This window comes from Macrobrachium rosenbergii, chromosome 8 (genome assembly GCF_040412425.1).
Source record: "Macrobrachium rosenbergii isolate ZJJX-2024 chromosome 8, ASM4041242v1, whole genome shotgun sequence".
Taxonomy (NCBI): domain Eukaryota; kingdom Metazoa; phylum Arthropoda; class Malacostraca; order Decapoda; family Palaemonidae; genus Macrobrachium; species Macrobrachium rosenbergii.
Window position 1 is genome coordinate 49214906 of NC_089748.1, and position 23383 is coordinate 49238288.

General features: G+C 35.3%; 1 protein-coding gene across 3 annotated transcripts in view; it reads left to right on the forward strand.

Moving 5' to 3' along the window:
* The window catches only part of LOC136840835 (protein fem-1 homolog C), a 217663-nt gene extending 209879 nt beyond the window's left edge, over positions 1 to 7784 (forward strand). For all 3 annotated transcript variants that reach the window (XM_067107767.1, XM_067107768.1, XM_067107770.1), the window contains 4 exons: positions 215 to 415; positions 1551 to 1769; positions 2198 to 2387; positions 4469 to 7784. In XM_067107767.1, the coding sequence (XP_066963868.1) occupies positions 215 to 415; positions 1551 to 1769; positions 2198 to 2387; positions 4469 to 5549 (1691 nt within the window). In that variant the 3' untranslated portion in view covers positions 5550 to 7784. The remainder of the gene's footprint in view (positions 1 to 214; positions 416 to 1550; positions 1770 to 2197; positions 2388 to 4468) is intronic.
* Positions 7785 to 23383: the final 15599 nt, after the last annotated feature.

Genomic DNA, 23383 nt, shown 5'->3' on the forward strand with positions numbered 1-23383 from the left:
TGCACAACACCCCATAAAAAAAATGCTTCAGTATTGCTGTTTTAAAAGACCATGTGATCTTAATTGCATGTAAGAAGGAACATAATTGAATTCCTTTTCCATAGAGAGAATATGCTACCTTTCCACTGAAATTTAGGAGAAATTACCAATAAGCTAAAAGATCTGGATAGTCTTTTCTTGCTTACATTTTTAACCATCTTTGTTGCCTTTGCAGTTGTTTTTGACGGCGAGACCATAGATGGGGCTCCTCCTCTGTGGTGCGCTGCTGCAGCTGGCCACTTAGACATTGTTGCCTATCTTCTTTCGAAAGGCGCCAACGTTAATGCCACAACGAAGACCAATTCCACCCCCCTCAGAGCAGCTTGCTTTGATGGACACTTCGACATTGTTAAATATCTTGTAGAGCACAAGTCGGGTAAGTTCTTTTGTCGCAATTGGATTTTTTGTAGTTGGGCAATTTTTTTTTTTTTTTTTTTTTTTCAGTTTCATTGACTTTTTAAGTCAGGTGAGATTTGCATTTATATCATTAGAGGTTTTGAGTTTTGCATGATTGAGATTAAATCTTGCAGTTTTGTAAGAATTTTTTTAGTTTGGAAGAAAAATAACTTGCAGTTGTTTTTAAGATTTTGGGCTCCGTAACTACAGTAGATTTTTTTGTTTGGTTGTTGGGTACAGTTGGATGGGAATTTTTACTTGAAGGAAATTGACTTAAAATTCATATAAGGTGGGTGCTTTGATCATATTTTTTGTAATCACTTGTTGAAGGAAATTGACTCCTAAGGTACAAGTACAGTAATGTGATCTTTTTGTAATTTATTTTTGATTTTTAAAAAGATGATAATTTTTTTAAATGGATTACATTACAAGTACTGTACTTGCATACCTACATATTGCCTTTTTCTGAGATGGTGTTCCCAAATCTAGAATTTCTGAGTACTTCTGGATTCAGTAGCGGGTTGCATACCCAAGCCCTCGTCATTGGTACCGGTAATATTTTTGCAATTATGAAACTGTAACTTGTATAATAGATCTTTTAAAATTTTGAGGGATAACCCAGCATAACTGTTGTTAGCATAATTGGGTGCTTTATCACTAAAAGTTCTAATGAAAATTTGTAAGCATGTCTGCATTGGAAAATTATTACAGCAAGAGTCAGATGATGTAACATTTGAATGACTTTTTAGTTCATATAAGAATCTTTGGAATCTTGATCATAAACGTCTATGCGTATGTAGATATTTTTAGATTCCACACTGTTATGCATATAGTTTTAGATTCTACATAAAGTTTCAACTATTTTGACAAAATGAAAAATGCACAGTAGATTACATCCAAGGTAATTAATGTGAAACCAAACAAAATTTATTTGTTTAACAAACTTTTAAGTACTGAACCATATTTTTCCTTTCCTTAGATGCTTGTCAATATTGATATACCAAAGGGTTATTGATAAGAAAGTTAATAACATGAAATACATGATTGTTTGAGGCCCCTTGTAAAAAACATATAAATGCATTGAATTCCCGACTACAACCTGGTTTTATTTTCAGATATTGAAGTTGCAAATCGCCATGGACATACATGCTTGATGATTGCTTGCTACAAGGGTCACTTTGAAATTGCCAAATATCTCATAGACATTGATGCTAATGTTAACAGAAAGAGTGTCAAAGGAAACACAGCATTACACGATTGTGCAGAATCAGGATCTTTAGAAATAATGAAGTTATTACTGGATCATAATGCCAAAATGGATGTGGATTCGTATGGTGAGTTCCCTTCCCTCGTACTAATTTTAAAGAAGTAATAAATGTAGATTATTGTTACTAGTCTTCTTCTTGTCTGTATGATCGAAAAAGAGGCTATTCAAACTTTCTCTAGGGAAATCACTTAAAGTAATGTTTTGGCAGCAGGAACATTTTATCTTTAAAATATGTATCAGCAGTGATTTCACTGTACTGTATATTCATTCTTGGTTGAAGCTATTTCATTCTTGTCACATTAGACATGGGGTATTTTTTGGGCTGCCATGCATATTGTTTTGGTAAGCACTAAGGTTATTGGTATCTTTTATATAAACACAGATGTCTAATATGGTTATCTTTGTATTGCTGTGCCTAATGATTTGGATAACATTCAAGAGTGTAATCATTATGTAACTCACTTGATTCATTGTTGCACTTTGACGTTTTTACAGGAATGACACCCTTATTAGCTGCCAGTGTGACAGGTCATACGCACATCGTAGAATATCTCATTTCTAGAACAGATCTCATATTAAAAAAGGACAAAATAGATGCATTAGAACTTCTTGGAGCTACTTTTGTCGACAAGAAGCGGGATATGCTTGGTGCTCTTAGATTCTGGAAAATGGCCATGAGTGAAAGGCAAGTCCATAATTATAGTTTTCATACACTTTTACCTGGATGTTGTGATGTTTTAGATTTTAAGCAGGCCAACACTTCTGCATGTGTATTAGCTCTTGTGAATGACACAGTAGGCTAAAGTGATAGTGTTATTATACAAATGACAAAACATTGTTTTACAAAGGTTTTTCATCCCAAGTCTTGGCATAATGCACCAGTGCCATAGTTCAATTACCTTGTTAGGATGGTCAGGTCATCTTTCACTTGAATGTCTTCACTTGTAGTATGCTTTGTTTACTTGTTTTTCATCAGGCATTTTTTTCTCCTCCTCAGTTTCCTAGTTCATTCTTCCTTTCATAAATTATTTTATTGAATTATTTTTGTGTTACTTATCCAGCTAGTTCCCAGTACAGTACTTAACATTTAGGAGAGTGGAGCTGCTTAATCTTAATTGTGTATGGTACTGTGTATTCAACATTATTTTTATTCTTGTGTATATTATTGCTTTATCTCACTGACTTTGAGCTACAGTACACATAGCGAACTGTTTTGATTTCTCATACGTAAAATTATAAGTGAAGCAATAATTATAGTTTTAGTCAACAACAAAGAAGTGCATATGCCATACTCCCGCTATTATTCACGTTTCCAAAATCCACTCTATTATATAGGTACACTTTTTTTCACAATCTTTGATGTATAATCGACTGAATTCCTGTACTCTTTAACTGGCTGAACACAAGCTTAGGCTGCTATAAGTGAAATAAGCAGGACAGACAATTACTGGTCGTCACGCGAGCATCTCTGGTCAGACAGTGGCGACCTGGTCACAGGCTCATTGTTTTTAGTCTAAATTATCCCCTTGCTCTTTTTAATAGTTCACTAAAGCATTGTAACATCTCTTGTAGTTAGGAAGTAGTTATAAAAAAAATAGGTAGTTTACTATCCTGACAAATTAATTCAATTTAGAGGAGAATTAAATAATTGGTAACCACAGTGATTGAAACAAACCATATGACAATAATTTATAAAGAAAAATTAAACAGAAAATGTAATTAAATTGAAAAAATATATCCCTCCACTTTTCCCTTCCCATGGTATCTGTGCTTACTACTAACGTTATTATACTGTATATAGTATTTTTACATCAGGTTTCCCTTTATGGGGCTAGATGTGAAATGTTTTCTCTCTACTCTGTCCTGTACATTTTTTTAACTCTAATCAGGTCTAGGTCTTAATGCACTTATTCCCTGGACCTTCCTACAGGCCTTTATCCTGCTACTTCCATATCTACTGCTTCTCTGAATAACTATTCCACATTTCTTGGCCACTTCTGTTTCATAGTGCAGTTTTCCCAACGCACACTGCCTTAACTTTAACATTCTTTAGTCATGAGCATTGAAACCCTTGTTCCAAGCTTCAGTCAGCCCCGGCTGCACCAGAAGCATATTCCCATAGACTCAGGTTTGTACATCTTCCCAATCATCAAAATCTATGAATATTTTGTTTTGTTTGTAAATTTTATATGAATAAAAAATGTACATTGTACATGGTTTGTTGTATATACAGTAAGAGGGAATAACTGCAATTATTGTTTTAAGAAATAATCATATTTTTTCCATACCATTAATTTTTTTTACTACTTACTAATATTACTTTCAACTTGTTAAAAGTAAGAGGAAGTAGTCTCTGAATGGTACATAAAGCATTCAGCCTTTGGTGTGCATATTACAAATGTGCATTACTTTTAGTGTCTGGTTATTTCTGAGAATAAACATAGGCAAGCAAGTACCTTTCCTTTGTGAATGAATCAGTCAGTCTTGCTATCAGTGCTTAACCACAGACACATCACATGTAGGTAATGGTAGTGATAGATGAGAACAGAATCAGAGGCTAACCTTGTGTACAGTAGATTGTGCTTGTAGAAGAACTGTGTAATTTGATGACGTTGAAAAGGTGAAATGGTAAGGATGGTTAAACTTGTGACAGTGCATAGGATTTTAGTTGTAGATTTTGATGCAAATATTTGTGAACTATTTTTGTAATGATACTGGTTGAAAATAAGAAAAGTGAATTATATTTAAAAAGATTACTTTTTTCAGGTATGAAAATGGTGTAATGGTTTATCCCAAGCCAGTGCAACAGTCGCCAATTGCCGCATATGAGAATTCTGTAGAAGTTACAACACTACATCAGTTAGAAGAAATTATTTCAGACCCTGATGAAATGAGAATGCAGGCACTTCTTGTAAGAGAAAGAATATTAGGACCTGCACACCCAGATACAAGTTACTATATTAGATATAGAGGTGCTGTTTATGCAGATACTGGTAATTTTGATAGATGCATAACACTTTGGATGTATGCTTTAGATATGCAGCAGAAAATTCTTGAACCATTAAGCCCGATGACACAGAGTTCCTTTGTGTCATTTGCTGAATTATTTTCATTTATGATGAGTGAAGCCAAAAATCGTGGCAGGAGGGTACCAGTGGTAAATTTCTGTGATATGATGCGTGTTTTTGAAAAATGTATGAGAGAAGTTGAAATAGGAATGTCCCAACTGAACAAAGTCAACGGATGTGGTAGTATATTAGCCAGTGGAGGGGAAAGAGATACCACTTACTTCCATCGCACTTTAGTTATAACAATGCATTTAGTATGTTTGTTAACAAAATTAGGTCCTGGTTTGTCTTCTCTTCAGCGATATACAATGAGAAAAGCTGTATATGAACTAGTGCGACTGAATCCTAGAGGTTCAGGAGGTGTAACACCTCTGCATTTAGCATGTTCAAGGGATTCTTCAGCAACAGTTGGCAGATTTCCTATCTGTACTTTCCCGAGTATGGAAGTAGTAAATCTTTTACTTGAGGTTGGTGCGGATCCATGCGCAACAGATCATCAGGGTAACACACCCCTCCATACCCTGGCAAGTAACAAACAGTGTCGTAGAGAAATACTGAATGCTCTTCTCCTTGCTGGTGCTCATTTAGATACTCTTAATAGATCGGGTCAGAGTTTTGGTTCTCTGCGAGCTTCACGTGGGCAACGGATCCATCAGTTAATTAACCCTTTACAACACACCTCTCTACAGTGCCTAGCTGCTGCAGCTCTTCGAAGACATGGCCTTTCATATAAAACAGTCTTACATCCTCGACTATCACAATTTGTTGACCATCACTGATCCTTAGTGTAAATAGCTGCAGTAGGAATATCCAGCTTCTTGTATATAAAATTAATAGATAAGCATGTGTACAGTATATGTATATGCACTGATATATATATATACAGAACTATCTTTACATTTGAGTAAAGGCATTCGTAGCCATTGTTGACCTGGTGATGAATAACATCACCTCCAAGTGGCATTATAATGTAAGTGACCCTTCCAGCTTGTGATTATCACGTCATGATTGGGATTCGCATTCTTTTCGTCAGGCTTCCCGTGTTTTCTAGAAGTCTTCTCTATTCTGAAGGTTAAGGAATTCGGTTAAAGTTTTGTACATGTATGTGAATTCTTAAATGTTTTAGCGAATACAATACAGTGTTATCAGTTAGTTTAACTGGATTCTTGAGTTGGGTACTGTTGCATGGTAAGTTTGCCTTAACTGGTTAAGAGTAAACTAGAACTAAAGTTATTCTGGAAAAACATTGTCGTATTGCCAACAATGTTCAAAATTGATTAGACTTTTAGTAATTCACCATGACGACCCAGTTGGTTTTATTTTTGTACTTCTTTGCTGAAATTCTTGTGACCAAGATGTGTGAAGGCTTGAGGGACATTAGAAGCAGTGAGAATTTAAGGACGCAAGTCTCAAGTTGTCCATGGCAGCAGTGATATTCAGGAAATTAAAGTCTTTTCAGCAGCATTAAAAGAGTGCAACAGGTGCTTTGAATGGCTCGAATAATATAACTGGTTGGAAAATGCAGTGCTGCGAATGACACTACATTTGCAAATTTGTGTATTCAGTGTTAATGTCTCTTCTGATTCATTATGGATACATGTCAAAGTATTTGCACCATATTCCCTTTGCTCTTCAATTTTAGATATTGCCTTCCTTAGATAATAAGGTGCTGTCTGTTTATGCTCCATATGTCAAAAGGTTAAATACAGTAATATTGAAAAGATGCATTTTACAAGGGATATAGCAGATGCTTTAGATGTTAAGAAGTTACATTGAAAAATGAGTCTTAAATCTTGTCATTTATTACAGAATTGCATACATTAATCACAGAATTGCATTGTGCTGTCATTTATTTTCCCAGCCATAGAAAGGCTGGTAAAAAAAGAGCCAGCAAATAATGCAATGACATACCAGTCTTACATATCCTGAAGAGGGTTTGTTAAAGCTGTAGTGGCCTGAAATAACAATGACAAACATTGGATTTTCGTGTTCCTCACACAGTTGGTTTATCTGTGATAAAGTTTATATTGTTGGTGTGCTCTATATTAGTATAGTATTTACACAATTTTGTATGAGGAATAATTTTCTTTTGAGAATTGTGCTTACAGTAGGCCATTGTTTACAAAGCAGAGATATTTATTTGCTCTTTTCTCATATGAGTTGAGGTTTTTTGTGTACTCAGTATTTTTCAGGATAGATGGTACTGTACTATGATGTTCCTTGTCATACAGTGAAAGTTGTGTGAAGATTATAATTTAGGCTTCAAGGTAAAGTTTTTTATTTTTCATCTAGGCTTGAATGTCAGGTTGTGGAATCTTGTTATTCAGAGAAGGAATTGCTTCATTGCTTGTGGTTGGAAATCTCAAAGGATATTATCATACTTAAATTTTCATTATGATAGAGTAAAATTTACTCTTCTCCTTGATTCTTCTTTAGATCCCTTTAAAAAATAGAGTAAAATTTACTCTTCTCCTTTTCTTTTTCAGATCCCTTTAAAAAATAAGTGTTTTCTTTTCCCGAAGTTTTTGGCTTTATTTTGGCATGTCCCTTACTGCTAGTTGTACTAAGAAAAAAGCCCTTTATACTTTTGTATTCCCTTGTAAGTTTAGGTTATGACTGTATCTGGCATACAGTACTTTTATATTTAGGAATTTGTATATTTGCAAGATTATTTTAGGTTTTCTTTGTGCACAGATATATTAATGTTGTGAATTATTTGAGGTTTCCATCACATGACAAAATGCGAGCAATACTGATGTAATTACAGACATAAACAGAAAGTCTTGGAAGTTTTTTATGCATTTTAAATTTATAGTTGTATTTTCAATTTTTTTTTTAATAAATTGATCACCTGACAGTATTGTTAATGGAGTAAAAAATTTTTTTAACATGTAGACATTGGATGATAGAGATGGGTTTATTCTGTGTGCACTTACCATAATTATTTTCTGGGGTTTAGCACACAAATTGCAAGATGGTGTGACTTTTATCATAAAATAAAAAGTTAAACATGTTGTGTGACTTTTCCTACAAATAATATGAAGGATTACATGTCATAAAACAGTATTAGGTGAGTTTTATAGTCTCACAAAATATGACAAATTTTTAAGTAATTTGTATTTTTCCTAACATACAACCTTTGGTCTTTACATGGACATCTTACGCTATTTAGTTGCCTTTGGTCTTTACATAGGAGACATCTTACGCTATGTAGTTGTTAACTCGTTTTAGCCTATGAGCAGTTCTCTTTAATTCCCTCTCTAACTTAGTTTTGCCTTTTGATATAATGCAAACCCAGCTTGGTCTTAGCCTTGATGTTTGTTCTATTATTCCGTTATATATTTTTTCTATTACGCACCCAAGGAGAAAGGCCTGTCTCTTGCCACCAACCATTCTATTTTTAGACATCATCTCAGCCTCGTTTATTGAAACGACCTTATTCTACATTTTTTTTTTCTGTTTGTACTGAAGTTTTTTCTCTCTGAACAAGCAGAGCTTTCTTTCAACTACACAATTACTTGGAATGCTGAAATGTTTTAATCTTTCAGATGACGTAGAGCTCGAGAAGCACTGAGATGGAGGAGGTTTCTCTTGCTACAATGAGGTGGTTTCGTAACCTGTCGTATGAGACCCCTGCTTGCCTTCCAGCAAGGATTCCGCCTCTCCCTTGACACAAGGAAGAAGCGGAGATTGATGTTGCAGGACCTTTAGACAGTTTCCAATTTCAGCAATTGTCTTCAAGACCAGTAGCTATTCTGTTTTCAGTTCCTTTCTATGATTCTTGCTCCGTCTCAGAGTGGGGGCTGGTCCTACATTCCTTTCCCCTCTCCTAGTTCCTGTTTTGAAGGATGAGAAGTCCCAGGAAGCTTTCCTTGAAGTTTCTTTGCCTCCCTCTCTTTTGTCGTCATCGTATGATGTGTAGCAGTTTCTCAGTCTTCTTTCATACCTTTAAAGAAGCGATGGGGTGGAAGAATCCATAATGACTGGAGGAAGACGACCCGCCTTCGTAGTGACAGCCAACATGCTTTGTTGCTGTATGTCATAGCTTCAAGAGCTGCCCCATCCCCCCCCCTCCAGGCTTTCAACGTTGGATTTGCAGAAGTCGAGCCTTCTCCTTCATCTTTTGCTGTAGGCCACAACCATGTCTAACCCCGAACACACCTCCTTGTCTGTGCGTTTGCCGTCAGTGCTGCTCCCACCCAGATCATCTTCTTCCCCTTCCTTCCATTGTCCTCTGGGATATGGAGGAGCATTTCTTCACTACCAGAGTAGTTCCTAACGTACTTGGACTTCTCTTCTCTTTGCATTTTTCCTTCGAGAACAGTTCCTAGTTGCCATTTTCAGTGATGCAGCCGCAGTTTTCTGGACACCTAAGTTGAAGATACGCTCTCCATGGAAGGAAGAATTCGCAGCCGTGCGACGTTGCACGACCATGTTTTTTTGCATCACTCTGTACGAGGAGGAAGAGAGAGGCCCTGGGTAGGCAGATGTAGCCTTGCCCTGCCACAATGTTGCAAGGCTGTGACTTTTTTGATGTTGCTGCAGTTTACCGAACATCCTTAGCCGAACACTTGCTCTCCAAAGACGAAGATGCACAATTGTACAAATTTTGCATTACTGTGTCCTTTCTACATTGCATGACCGGGATACAACTCTCTTTGGTTGTTTTAGCAGTTTTCTTAGAGACCTGGAGATTCTTCTACTTAGCCTGAGTGAGTGTCAAATATGTACAGTAGATGTTTCTTCATTCCTTCACATTCCCGCTCGGGAACACTGCCACGGCAGGGCACATCTGGGTCTTTTTTTTTTGTGTATGGTACTGAACTATTGAGATCATGCAAGTAATTATAATCTTAAATTAGGTGGTTAGGAACAAACTGAATTTGCAGTATAAAAGGCACCAGAGCAAACTACCATAACAACCTGACGAAAATAAGTCACAGAAGCGTCTTGAATAGTAAGAATAAGTGCAACAATGGGAACAAGAAGTACTGGTTCCATGGCAGTCATGAATAGGCAGCAAGTGGACTTGGGAGATATCTCAGGCACAACAGAATCCAAAGCAAGAACCAAAAGTACTGGTGGAACAAAACAAGCAACCACCAACAAGACACCAGACAGCCCAGGAGCTAAAAACCCAGAAACACATGTAGAAGCTACTGCTGGAACAGCAGATTCAGCTGGTGCATCAATTGCACCAGGCTATAAAAAAAAAAAAAGTCATTGTTCAGGAACACATGAAAGTTGCCTCCAGTGCAGCAGTCACAGAAAGCAACACATGAGCTAAATGTTGAAACAGGTATAGCAGGCAGGACAGGAACTTAATATGAATTAACAAGCAGAGTATTCAGTGCCAGAACAATAGGCAGTCTAGCTGTATATGCAGGAACAGGTGAAGCAATAACTGCTGGCACAGCAGGCAACAAACGAGCCAAGTGTGTTGAGACATACCTCTAGAGTTGCAGGCAGGACAGGAGCTGCATGTCAGAACAAGGGCAGTGGCCACTGCTGGCACAACATGCACCCAGGCACTTTTTTAAGGAATAAAGAAGCTGTGAGGCTTAGTTGGATTACAGGAACAGTGGAAGAACAAGACATTGGTGCAACAGGGGGACCATTACTGGTTACTGGTGCAGCAGTAACAGCCAGAGAGCAAAGCTGATCATTGGTGCAGCAGCACCAACAAGGTCAATCAGAGATGTAGCAAAAACAGGAACAGTTAGCACAGCTGACACAACAGGAACTGAATGAGAAGGCCTTCACCATAACAACAGGCAGTCCAGGAGATGAGAGTGTCGAAACAAGCATAGCAACTACCTACAAAGAGGCAGGCAGGCTAGGACCTGGATGTGCAGAACAGGTGGAGTGGCCACTGCTGGTAATGAAGATGCTGTAGGTGTAAGAACAGCATAATCTGGGATACTTGGCAGGAACAGCAGCAATAGAAGGACTCACATTGGTCCGCCGAAAGAATAGAATCGGAGACACAGGACACTGGCACAGCAGTAACAGCTACAGTGGCGAAGCAGGTCAGTGCAGCAAGGAACAACATGAGTGGCAAAGTCAATCAACAATGCAGCAGGACCAGTCACTGGTAAAACATTTAATAGCCATAGTAGAAATGCCAGTCATGTGCAGCAGAAATAGCAAGAGTGGCCACTGATTGATGCAATAGAAACTGCAAGAGCAGCAGGATCTAGACATCACTGCATTATAAACTGCAGGTACAGGATGAAAAATTAATTAGTTAAGCAAAGAGATTTTTAATGGAATAATTCTAACAATACATAACAGTATGGCAGGCTCTACATGGAAAACTCCAAGTTTGCTTAAGCATACTTACGATGGAGAAGTACAACACAAAAATGCAGCCAGAACATTTCACAATGGCTGCATTTCAATATCACTACATATCTAGCAAACACATAATAATATTATATGTAATTTATAACTGAAATTGAGAAGAACATGCACTACACTGGTGAAAATAACAAAGATACCGATTCAATTGATATCTAGAGAAAAAGAAAATTTGAGCAGTATGATAACCCTTTTACAACAAATACTAACCCCGCACTTTGCATTGATTAATAATGGTTATATGGACAAATAAATAAAGTTGGTACCAAGTAAAAGCTCATTGGTGGTGTACTTGGAACTGGTGGTGTACTTGGAAAAGCATAAACACGAGAATAGTATGCAAAACTGGAAACCTCAAGTATAACAAGTACTAACTTTCATTCTTCAAACCAATGAACACGAGGTAAGTTACATAAAGAGCAAATATAAGGGGAGATACAGACCAAACATTTATAATGCTGAAAAGTATTTGATACCAACTACGGAAAGCAGTGCAGTTACAGATAGGTACAGAAGATGAAAATTAATAAAGAAAACTTGCAACAATAAGCAAATAAAGACAGACATATGCAAGTACAGTATATAGCTTTACAAAATAACTTGGTTTACAACTGATCAATTCAATAATAACAAAAAACATTAACATGTCAAAATTTATATGGCAAAAAAGCATTAATGTATCAAAATTTATATGGCAGCTATGCAGATATCAAATAAATTATTCATTTTGTTGTAACCTAATAAAAAAAAAAAAACCTGGAAATTCAACACACCATTTAATTAATAATGAAAAATCTGGAAATTCAATATGTACCATTTAACAATGCCAAATGCTAAGAAATTATATTGAAGCAGCACAGATGTAATAAAGGAAAACCATTGATGCAAAAATGAAATGTGCAAAATAAAAACAATACCTAAACAATAAGAAGGCAAGATACAACCTGTAAGTAAACGTGAAAAGTGGAGAGTTTGATTATACAATAAATTGAAATCCGTGAAAAGTGGAGAGTTTGATTATACAATAAATTGAAATCCGTGAAAATTAAAACGTATGAAAAAGTTTGATTATCCAAATAGCTTTAGGTTACGGAGCTGTTCCTATCCTAAAAACATCAGAAGTACACAAGTGGGTGAGTTTCATGCTGCAAAAAAATAGTTTTACTACAACAAAAACATTTTTATACAGACCTATCAATCATAAATAGCCAATTCTGAAATCTTCACCAACTGAAGAGGTAGCAGAAAGATAGCATCCCCGAGGTTTGATTGATTGATTTATAGATTTTAGGCATATGCCAAGCAGTAGGGTAACTAAGGCCATTCAGCGCCGAAAAGGAAATTGACAGCAAAAGGTTTGAAAGGTGTAACAGGAGGAAAATCTCGCAGTTGCACTATGAGTCAATTGTTAGGAGTGGGTGGGCAGTAAGATGGAAGAAAGAGAATATGAACAGAGGTACAGTAAAAGGAATGAAAGCAGTTGCAGCTAGGGGTCGAAGGGATGCTGCAAAGAACCTGAAGTAATGCCTACATTGCACTGCATTAGGTGCACTGATGGCGCCAACCCCCTACGGGGGTGCTGAGGACCATCAGATGAAGCCAAGAGCCTAGCTCATTCTACACATGAAAAAGGATCTGCCTCTATACCCTTGATTGCAAGTTGTTTCTTCACCTTCAACTGTGGGAGACACTTGGTTTCTACAATTAATCTCCTAAAATAATCCATTACATACAAACCCATACATCATAATCAAATGTCCTCCTCCCAAAAAATGGTTGATTTTCTAGCCTTTCTTCTTCTTCCTTCAAGACTTCAGAATTCAACATTGTGCAATTAGGTTAACTATGATGAATGGTTTTGTATGAGACATTTTGTTTTATTTTACAATAGCTGTGATTTTAACATTTACAAAATTGGACAACAAGCTGGCTATCCTTAACTCTCTTGTGGTATTGAAAGGGGCATTAAACCTCCTCAATGCCTTAAGTGGCCATATGTCAGTGCTGACAAGAGTAGGAACAGAAATTATGATTATATTCCAAACTGAACACCTAGTTGGGCATACATATATAACTCTCTCCCAAAATTAAAATAAGTCCACTATGCAAAAAGAAATGGAAACATAGACAAGATAAATAAGTGAGACTCACAGCAGCAAGCTCAAAAGTTCTTTTAAATGTGCCTTTTACCTTACAAGTTCCACCCATTAATTGCATGATTTAGATAATTTCATAATTTGGTCAACACAGGACTAGAACTTTTATAGGAGCCTCGATGGCTCGGTTGGTAGAGCAGCAACCTTCAATCCCCGCAGCCGACCGGTCAGAGAAGGCGGACACTTTGCTATCCGTGTAGACAGCCCGGGATTGCGTATGTAATCAACGGATAGGTTTGCTGAAAGCAAATGGGTGTTACAGACTAATACACACACAAACAAAGCCACTCCAACATCCTCTAAAAACATAACAGACACCTCACACGTCTCGAACTGTCGACCTAACCGCCCACTTCTCCTCGCTGCTGGGAGATAGGGAGCTGGGGATTTGGTACAATACATGTACATTCGTTACCGGGGTCTAAGCGATGTCAGGTAGGGCAGCCGATCGAGGCTACGGACTACCCCACTGCCAAATCAAAGTCCTTCAAAAGAAGGCATCGTGCCTACCCCATATAAAAATGGGGAAAAAGCACGTTAAAACGAAGAAGAGGACTAGAACTTTTCTGAAAATTTGGTAGTGAACCTCAGTGCTGACAAGAGTAGGAACAGAAATTATGATTATATTCCAAACTGGACACCTAGTTGGTCATACATATATAAATCTCTCCCAAAATTAAAATAAGTCCACTATGCAAAAAGGAATGGAAACATAGACAAGATAAATAAGTGAGACTCACAGCAGCAAGCTCTAAAGTCTTTTAAATGTGCCAAGTTTTTACCTTACAAGTTCCACCCATTAACTGCATGATTTAGATAATTTCATAATTTGGTCATCACAGGACTAGAACTTTTATAAAAATGTGGTAGTGAACTTTAAATACAAAATGGCAAAACTTAGAATTACCTTCATAACTAAAACTGTGTTTGTGTGTGTGTGAAGGACACTCATAATTATGAAAAATTATGTACAGTAAGCATAATGAAGTAAGTGGACCTTAGTACCAAACATTAATACCATGATCAGAGATAGGAAATTTTATAGAACAAATTATTATCCAACAGTTTGTGATACAAGTCAACTGCTGAAGACCAAATAGGGGAACAATATTCAAAACACAGCAGAATTAAAGAATAAAGACATTTGGTCAGGATACACAAGGTCTCCACAGACCTTGAAAAACTTTCTCAGAATATTAATTTTCTTGTGTAGTTGAAGAACAGACAGACCAGATGTTTCTGAAATGAATGTGCAGTAGAGTATCACCTATAATTTTAAATGAGTTGCATGCAGTTAAGGAAACTCTGTCAATGAAAAAATCTGAGTGATAGGATCCAATATCCTTGATCTAAAAAAGCACACTTTGACTTTGGTTAGGGTTAAAGTTCATGCTCCAGAGTTGCACCATACACAACTTTTAACTGAATCTCTGTTAAAGAGATTCAGCAACCATAGTTCTATACTTAGGAGATGAGACTGATGTTGAGCAGCACCACCTCAACCAACAAACTTGTTTCAAGATTAAACCACATGTCGAGTGTAGAATATATCCTGAAAACACCAGAGGTTATATTCCTGTCACCACTAGAATCTTTAATGGTATTGAAAGAGGTATTGCACCTCCACAGTGCCTGCAAGTGGCCACAGATGTGATTATATCAGGGATTATGTGTATACCATAATCCTTAGGGTAAGATGTTCTCCAGTCACTTGTCAGGCAGTGGTGCCATAAGCACACAAAAACCAGACAGCATCTCACTAAAGTTCAGTACACATTTTCAAAGGATAACAAGCTGTAGGACTTAGGGAAAGTAACTGGATTTTTCCCCATACTGTTACCTTTTGCCTCTCCAAACCCCCTCATCCCCAATAAGCCAATCAGTTCACAACATTCTCATGGCAATCAGTACCTGTATACATACCTGGAGGAGCAAGGTTACTGCAACAGTATTTTACCTTTAAATCAAGAGCTTTCAGTCTTTATTCTGCAGTCTTCATTCAGCCATCCACACAGTTTGCAGTTAATACCCGCTCTGTTTCTTTTGTGTAGTTAAGTATGGACAGTATACCCATTCACACTGAAAAAAGTGCAAATAGAGGTAAGATAACAGAACAGCTAAGAAAGGGATTGCAGTGTTTACAATTAAAGAACTATGAAACGGACTGAAATGTATTCAAGCCTTTTGCAAAATACCCAATTCTGAAATGAATTTCAGAATGCCACTGATGTCACATATGACATTGTCTCCAAAAATGATTGCAAGAATGCACAAGCCATCCCAACTGTGACTCTAATACAGGAGTCAATGTCTGAGACTCTTAAGGCTGAGGTTTTCGACCAACAAATGCCTCAAAGTTCAGAGGAGCAATCAATCATCACAATGTGGCTGACAGTTACTAGTCATCAGGCATCCAGGCATAGCTGCATCTTTTAAAAGTCTGTAAACTGTTGCCCTCTTACAACTAGTTATAAGGAAAATATGCAATGGTTATTCATGCAAACTAAACAGAACAGATAAAACACAGTTGTAAATATAAAAGAATAATAATAATATTCCTAATGCTAACTACCCTACCATGAACAGCTCTAACTAGATCAAATATGAACTATGCTAGTAGTGTTCATTGTTACACATCAAAATAACTAAATCAAACAGAAATGGTTTTATTTCTACCTCTATCACAAAATAACACTTCTTAATTATTGCACACTACACCATGAAACCTCAGGACTTAAATAATTTAATAATAAATTCTCTATTCCTATTACTGAAATAATAATTAAGAAAGTGACCCACTGGAGAAATGAATATTTACCTTAGGAAGCAGCTCTGACATCTGAATACAGGTACCTAAAAACAGAAACTCAGTAGTTTGTCTCTCAGTTAGTAAGCCTTGGTAGCAATAGTGTGTTTTCAATTGTAAAGATAACTTGTCAGCAACCTTACGAAGTCTGGTTGAACTAAAATGACTAATAATCTCTAATCACTACTTTCGGAAGAGGAAAGAATACAACTAAAGGATAGATATCTATGAAAATATTCTGGAAAAGTATCAAGCAGCTTTCTTTTACCCAACCACCTACAATCGAAACCCCAAATGATAAGAATATATACAGTGATGTTCTAAACACATTATGGACAAACCAATTATACATCAGTACATTTCTAACTACTGTTTACAATAACTAAAAGTTCTGGAATGAACTGTACTATACATAGCACATGTAATGATTGTCTTTCAGAAATTGAATAAATCAGAGGTGTAACCTACTGGTTCACTGAATTTCATAAAGTAGAAGCTCCTATGTTTTTATAATTGACCTTTAGTAACTTTTCTTTTGGTTTTAAATCTCATTTCTTAAATGTCTAATTTGTTCGGTATTTTGGTGTGGAGGAGAGATAACACACAGACTTCTTCTAATTCAGTATTTTCCATACATAAGACCCACCACTAACGAATATCATTACAATTAAAATGTTATATTTTAAAATACTTTCAAGTACTTTAAATATAGAATGCTACATTCCATCAGCATATTCCATTGTATTTCCTGGAGACAAAAATTCATGATGTACATACCAAGCAACAGTAACAGTCTTCTTTATCATTATAACTAAGAATACTGAACAACAATACAATGTTAACACTACTTACAGTGGAAATGAAAAAAATAAACTATCTTTGGCTTGGGTTTTATTGAACATAATCCACTACAGTACATACTCATATAATACACTATACAGTACTCGCATAATGCCATTACTACCAATATAGAGCTATACTTGCAGCTGGAGTTACATGCTAAGTATTACAAAGTTACATACTTAATTGCATAAATGGAATGTAACTGTAAACTAGTATACTTAAGAGATTCCCAACCTCTGTCCCCGGCAGAAATGACAAAGTTAACAAATGAGATTCATGGAAAGACTAGTTGCAAATAAACATATGGTACTAAATAAGAAGAAAATACTAGAGGAAAGCTCAGTAAGTATGAAGAATCCTTGAATAATATGAAGAGTATTTATAGGAATGCCAAGAGGATCTGTGGAAAAAGATTGTTAATCTATGAAGCAAAGTATGGGCACAAAGAGGTACAGGCCCTAATAGTTTCATGGAATCACACCAAAATATTTGGTGATTAACTAAGCTGCCACTGTTATTAAATATTAACAAGACCTTCAATATATCCAAAATCAAGACAGAGAAAAAAAATTATCCATAAAATTCTTGTGCATCCAAATCAGAGACAACCTTACTGCAATAAAAAACTAAGTATAAATCACAATGGCACAATTTAAGAGCTAATTAACAACCTTCTCCATCTTGAAAGATACCAACTACTGTACCGCACATTTCATAAATTAAAGAAATCCACTTTTATATTTTAATATTCTCAGAATTACTGGAGTTCATCATTCATGTATGAAGGCCTTAAGTATGTGCAAGAACCATAAAAAAGCACCTTTAAAGAATAAGATTATACACAGCAAGAAATGTAACTATCACAAAACTGTTCCTTCTAGTGCTTCAACTAAAATGTCCTTAAAATGGAATTATCCTCATTAGCAACTTTGACTCACAATAAACCATGAATGCATACATTTTAGATTAATTTTCAATTCACTTATTCATTTGTGATATAATAATATATTTTAGTGGCAAACGACTTTCTTCAAACCAAAAATATTTGTTGTGCTTGTACCATGTCAATGAGTGATCATATGACAAGATTTCATTATCACAATTCTTGAAATTTTACACTGGTTTATGAGGATAACGCACATACGATGATTACTCTGATAATAATGAATGGAGCAATAACAGAGAAACTTCATAAAAATAAAACTCAAGCCAACACACATCCAGACTGCCATACCTGTATAATAACCAAAGAACTTCATTGCAGCACCTACTCTAACTTTACAGAATTTAATTTTTTGGTTCCCGTAGCATTACTTTCTGTTTTTCACTTTTCATGAGTTCCCTCCATATATCTTTCTGGCTAGAATTTATACTCAGTAATCTAGTTATAATATTTTTTATAAACTAAAATTATATCATCCATATTTGCCATTTGCTTGCATTCTACAATTGCTTGATAGTGCATAATGGTTGTCATATCAATTACAGTCAGTGCTATTTCACATTCTTTTATGCTTCAGTGCATCTTTTTCTGTTAGTGAATTTTTGTTAAGCAACCTCAGCCGTTTTGATTGCTCCAATGTAACAAGCCCTTTTTCTGGATTTTCCTTAAGATATATAGTTACCTGGTCAGTACAAAATGATGTTGCACCACGAAGTTGCAATTATACGGGTAATAATGCCTTATGATATCTTTGGAAATTTACTTCACAAAGACACTGTTCTTTGAATTTAGGATGGAAAACTGTTCACCTGAAGCTCCTAAAAACCTTCAGACAAGTATAAATAAAAGAACATTACCTACATACTGGAAGACTTTCTAAATTAGGATTCTTCAAAATCACATGCCACGTCATGTTTCTCCAAATAGTGTATATTAAAAATCAGTACTATTTCTCTGTGGTTTTCTATCGGGAATTTAGTTTCTATTTAACATGGACATCATAATCAATCAAGGGTTTAAACTCTGTACTTGTACTCAACACAATGTGGCTGAGGAGATATATCAGGTTCTTAAAGCACAAATGCTTCTTCTCGAGTAAATTGGAGAGGGTAGAAGAGAATGCAAAGTTTTCAAACAATGGCTAGCTATTCTCTGGGACTACATCAGGTACATGGAGAACTGGCATGGAAAGCCTTGTTTATCATTCTGTCTATCCATCCAATAAAAGCTCAGCATATTACAAAAATGACTAATATTCTCCTAGCAAAATCCCTAATAAAAGATGCAAAGCATTTGCTCTCATAAATCATTGTGTTAATTGGCTGAGGTTATACGATTATTCACCAACTTCCAGTTACTGCACAGGATGCCAGGACAAAACAAATGCCACCAAAATACATGATTGCCAGTAAAAAGTTGAATACTCTGCACCTAGCAGGTGTTCAGTTCTTTTTGGTTTGTTATTAATATTAATTAATAGTTTAATCAGACAACCAAGTTAGAATTCTTACTGTAACTCTCACAGATGTTTTTTCTTGACCAACCCTCCTTAAGACCTGGATCAGTTTTGTATTCCCATCCTCTGGTCATCTATTTTCAAAAATTTTCTTTTTCCTTATTTGGAGAGCATTTTAAAAATTTTATCAACAGCAGTTAATCTTTCTAATCTAGGGAACTATCAAAATAATAATTTTCCTTTTCATATTTCCTCTTCCTGCAATTCACAGTTTATAAAATAATGCACTGTCTCATAAACAAGTGATGAATTCTTTAGCTTTAAGAATAGGCAAAAAATTCCTCTTCAAGTATTGTTCAGTTTCCACCAAAGGTAAGCCCGGTTGTCAAGAAAACCTTTTTATCCATAAACTGCTTCTTCCAGCCTTTATAATATCATAGTTTCAAGCTAGTTATTTCATTTCTAATTTTCTGATTAATGAATAAAAAAATCACATCAACCTTTAAAGACACTCCTTTACAGTGTGTTGCATAATAAAATGTGTTGAAATAAATGTTTCAATCCTGATAAATTTGAAAAAACTTAAAACTTAAAGCTTCACTAGAATACCTGAAGTTTTATTACCCTTTCCCTTCTTCAAAACAATAATGGGGTCTATTATTTTTATAAACACAATGGTACGGAAACAGCTACTGTACACAAAAATTTATGGTCACAATAAACTAAAATTCCTCTTTCATGACTTGCTTATTGCATTAACCCTGGATTAATATTTGCACATGAAAGATCACTGCTGTAAGAAGCAGATGCTGGTGGACACAACACATATGCTACTGAACATACTTTGCAGCATCCATTTGGCCCCAGTCACACTTGTTTTCTACCTGTTACCTGTAATCTTCCCTTGGTCTCTTCCCACCTGGCAGTCTAACTTCTTAACCTCTGTCATGCTCCAATCTTCAACTTTTATTTAAAAACAATCCTTTGGGTTAGCACTCTGAATCTAAAAATTGGACTCTGGTCTTGTTAAACAAACTTAAATACATAGATAATAATACACCCAACAATAAAACCCTCTTGTAATAACCGTAAAAAACACTTGAACTTAAAGTAATAATTGTAACTTACTCTATTTTAAATAAAGTAGTACCTAAGAATGAGTATTTATTGTTAATTTATCTTAAGTATAAAGAACTCATAATTCCATAAGTGTTATTATGTTTTCATCTTTAAAGATATTTTTATGTGAGAAAGTATTACATGTTGCAATGCAAGAAAAGGCAATATTTTACAGAAAGAAATTCGTGGGTCATGTAGGGTACTCAAAGCTACCTTGACCATTTAACATATAAAAAACAATGGAGGAAATGTAACCCCAATCCATCAAAGAATTTCCAGTTAAAATTTGTAAGTAGTCTCACATTAGTGGAGAAATGGGGAAAACAGAACAAAGGGCTTATCTAATATATAATGTTTTCATTAACACAAGAAAAGATAATCTTCAGGTTTGGGGAATGTATATCTGACACCATGGAGAAATTGTTTCTGAATATTACTTTATTAATCAAGAAGTCATTATAAATAATCTTTTTCTGCTATTGTTTTAATGTTTAACAAGGCAAGTCTTTGTCTCTTAGGAGACCATCAACCTCATGTTCATGCTTTGCATACAAAGGTATAGTATTTCATTACAATATCATCCTGGCTTTCCCCTTTAATTGGGGTGGATGTTTAGGCATCTTCATGGTGAAATTATGCCATCACTTCCAGCCTTATTTCCTTGACTTTTATTTTGTTATCCCCATTTTCTTTGCCATAAAATAGTTCTTGTAAGAGTAAAACTGGTATCTGTTACAGATAGACTCATTTCCAATACCTGCTTGAGAGCCCATGGAGTGTCAACATTTCATTTGTTTAAGAGTTAAAACACTTATAAATACCTGACAAATTTCAAAAAGTAGACTTTCTAACAGTGAAAGAATTCACAATAACTTTTCTACTTGGGGGTATATCTTTAATATGTAATGATTAATACCCTAACCTTCCCTAAAGATTTCCACCTGCCTCCCTTGGAACATGAGAGTTCCAAATACAGTACACACAATGTATCCTTAACACTTGACTGAAATAACAAAAGTTGCTGTTGGTCTTCAATCAGTTTAACTTATGAGCAACACACTCACAACTATTTAAATGCCATTTTGATATACAATTACCAAACTGTAAAACAATTGACACCACAGTAACTAATTTGCCTGAACCAATTACTTATTATACAAGATTGAAAAAATGATCAAAAGATTATTTAACCAGAAATGTCGCAAAGTTTTATAAAAGTTAATGACCTTACCATTGGACACATACTACCTAATGAAAGAAATCATACCAACAGTACACTGCATGAGATAGGATGGAAGAAGAGGTATCTTGATACTACTCAGAAATAGGTAAGGATGTATACTGCTGATAACCTATTGAGTTTTAATCACCAACTTAATTTAACCTTTCTACTTTGGGAACCTCTTATTTGCATAATATGACATCTTAAAGTGCAACTAAAATATACAGCATTCAACTATTTTAGTGAATACAGTAATACAGTGTAATGTTATAAATATTCTCAGGATCACTGGTAATTCCTTTATCATTTTTACAAAACAGAGGGAATTTCTACAGTCTGTCAGTAAAAAGACAAAAAAGATACGCTGACCCTACCTTCCATAGCTGCACCAAAACACACGGACAGAATATACAAAAATGCAACTATATTGCAGTACAGCAACTGTATCATGATATGAATTATACACTGGAATTCAAAATTATGGAAGACTAGAGGAAGTGAAAGTAAAAGTATACAACAAAAATGTGAAAATATGGTATGCAACCACTGCAACAATAAAAGTGATATTTAACCAGCAATAAGAAATAGCACACATTATTTAAGCTATAAAGGAGTCACAAGCACCATCATAAAATACTGGAAAAGAAATAGCTCTTCATTAAATTTTTCTAGGTAATCGTTTTTCCTTTATGAAGAGGACTAATAACATAGACATTTATTAAAACAATGGACCACAGAACTAATATACTGACAAAAAAGTACTCATTCTAATCTTTACAATTCTAAATTACTTTCCAACAGAAATTACACAATCTCCTCATCTTCCGAGTGCTGAATATTAGGCAATCTTTTAATGATGCTTTAACTGCTAGCTTTTTGACGGGAGGAAAATCCTTCAAATGACTTGATATCAAAAAGAACAACAACTGAATTTGCCTGACTACAAATACACACAAGGCTGCAGGTGACCAGTTCTCAACTCCATCAGAAATAAAGAGCACCCAACAAATATACAAGTATTCACAAATCTAAAACAACCACCTCTAAACTAAATATATTACCAGCACCTTTACTTCAATACAACTTGAGAGTATAATGAGCCCAAAATTACCAATAAAGTACTTGAAAGCATGTAAAAAAAAACTGATAAAGAGCAACCTAAGAAGAAGTTGCTTACCTTAGTCAGTATTTTCACTTGAAAGTAAGTCAAAATATTCCACTCCTTTTACACATAAATAAAATAGGCTTTTCAAACCTGTAACAAAAAAATAAAAATATCTGAAAGCAGTAATTTTCTTGATACCAAAATTATTAAATGAAAAAGTAGTTCAGTGCCTCTAAATATCCTGCACGGCAATTGATAATTCCCTGCACTGAGAACTTGCACTATTTTGCCTTTACTCACATGTATAAAAGTTCTTAAAAAAATATCTAATAGATTACATAAACTTTCCAACATCACTTATTAAATGATATGCAACAATCCATGATTAAATAATTTCCCTATAAGTTTTATGCAAGTATTATTTATACTGATATAGGAGGATTTCACAAAATGCTTTTCAAGGGATCTCTTATTTTCTAATACGTTTCATGATATTTCCATCCAATACTACTTGCATTTCATGTTTTCAACAATGTTTCTGGATGATTTTCTTCACTGTGAATCTTAAAACACAATGACTTAATTTCTCATTAAATTTTTCCC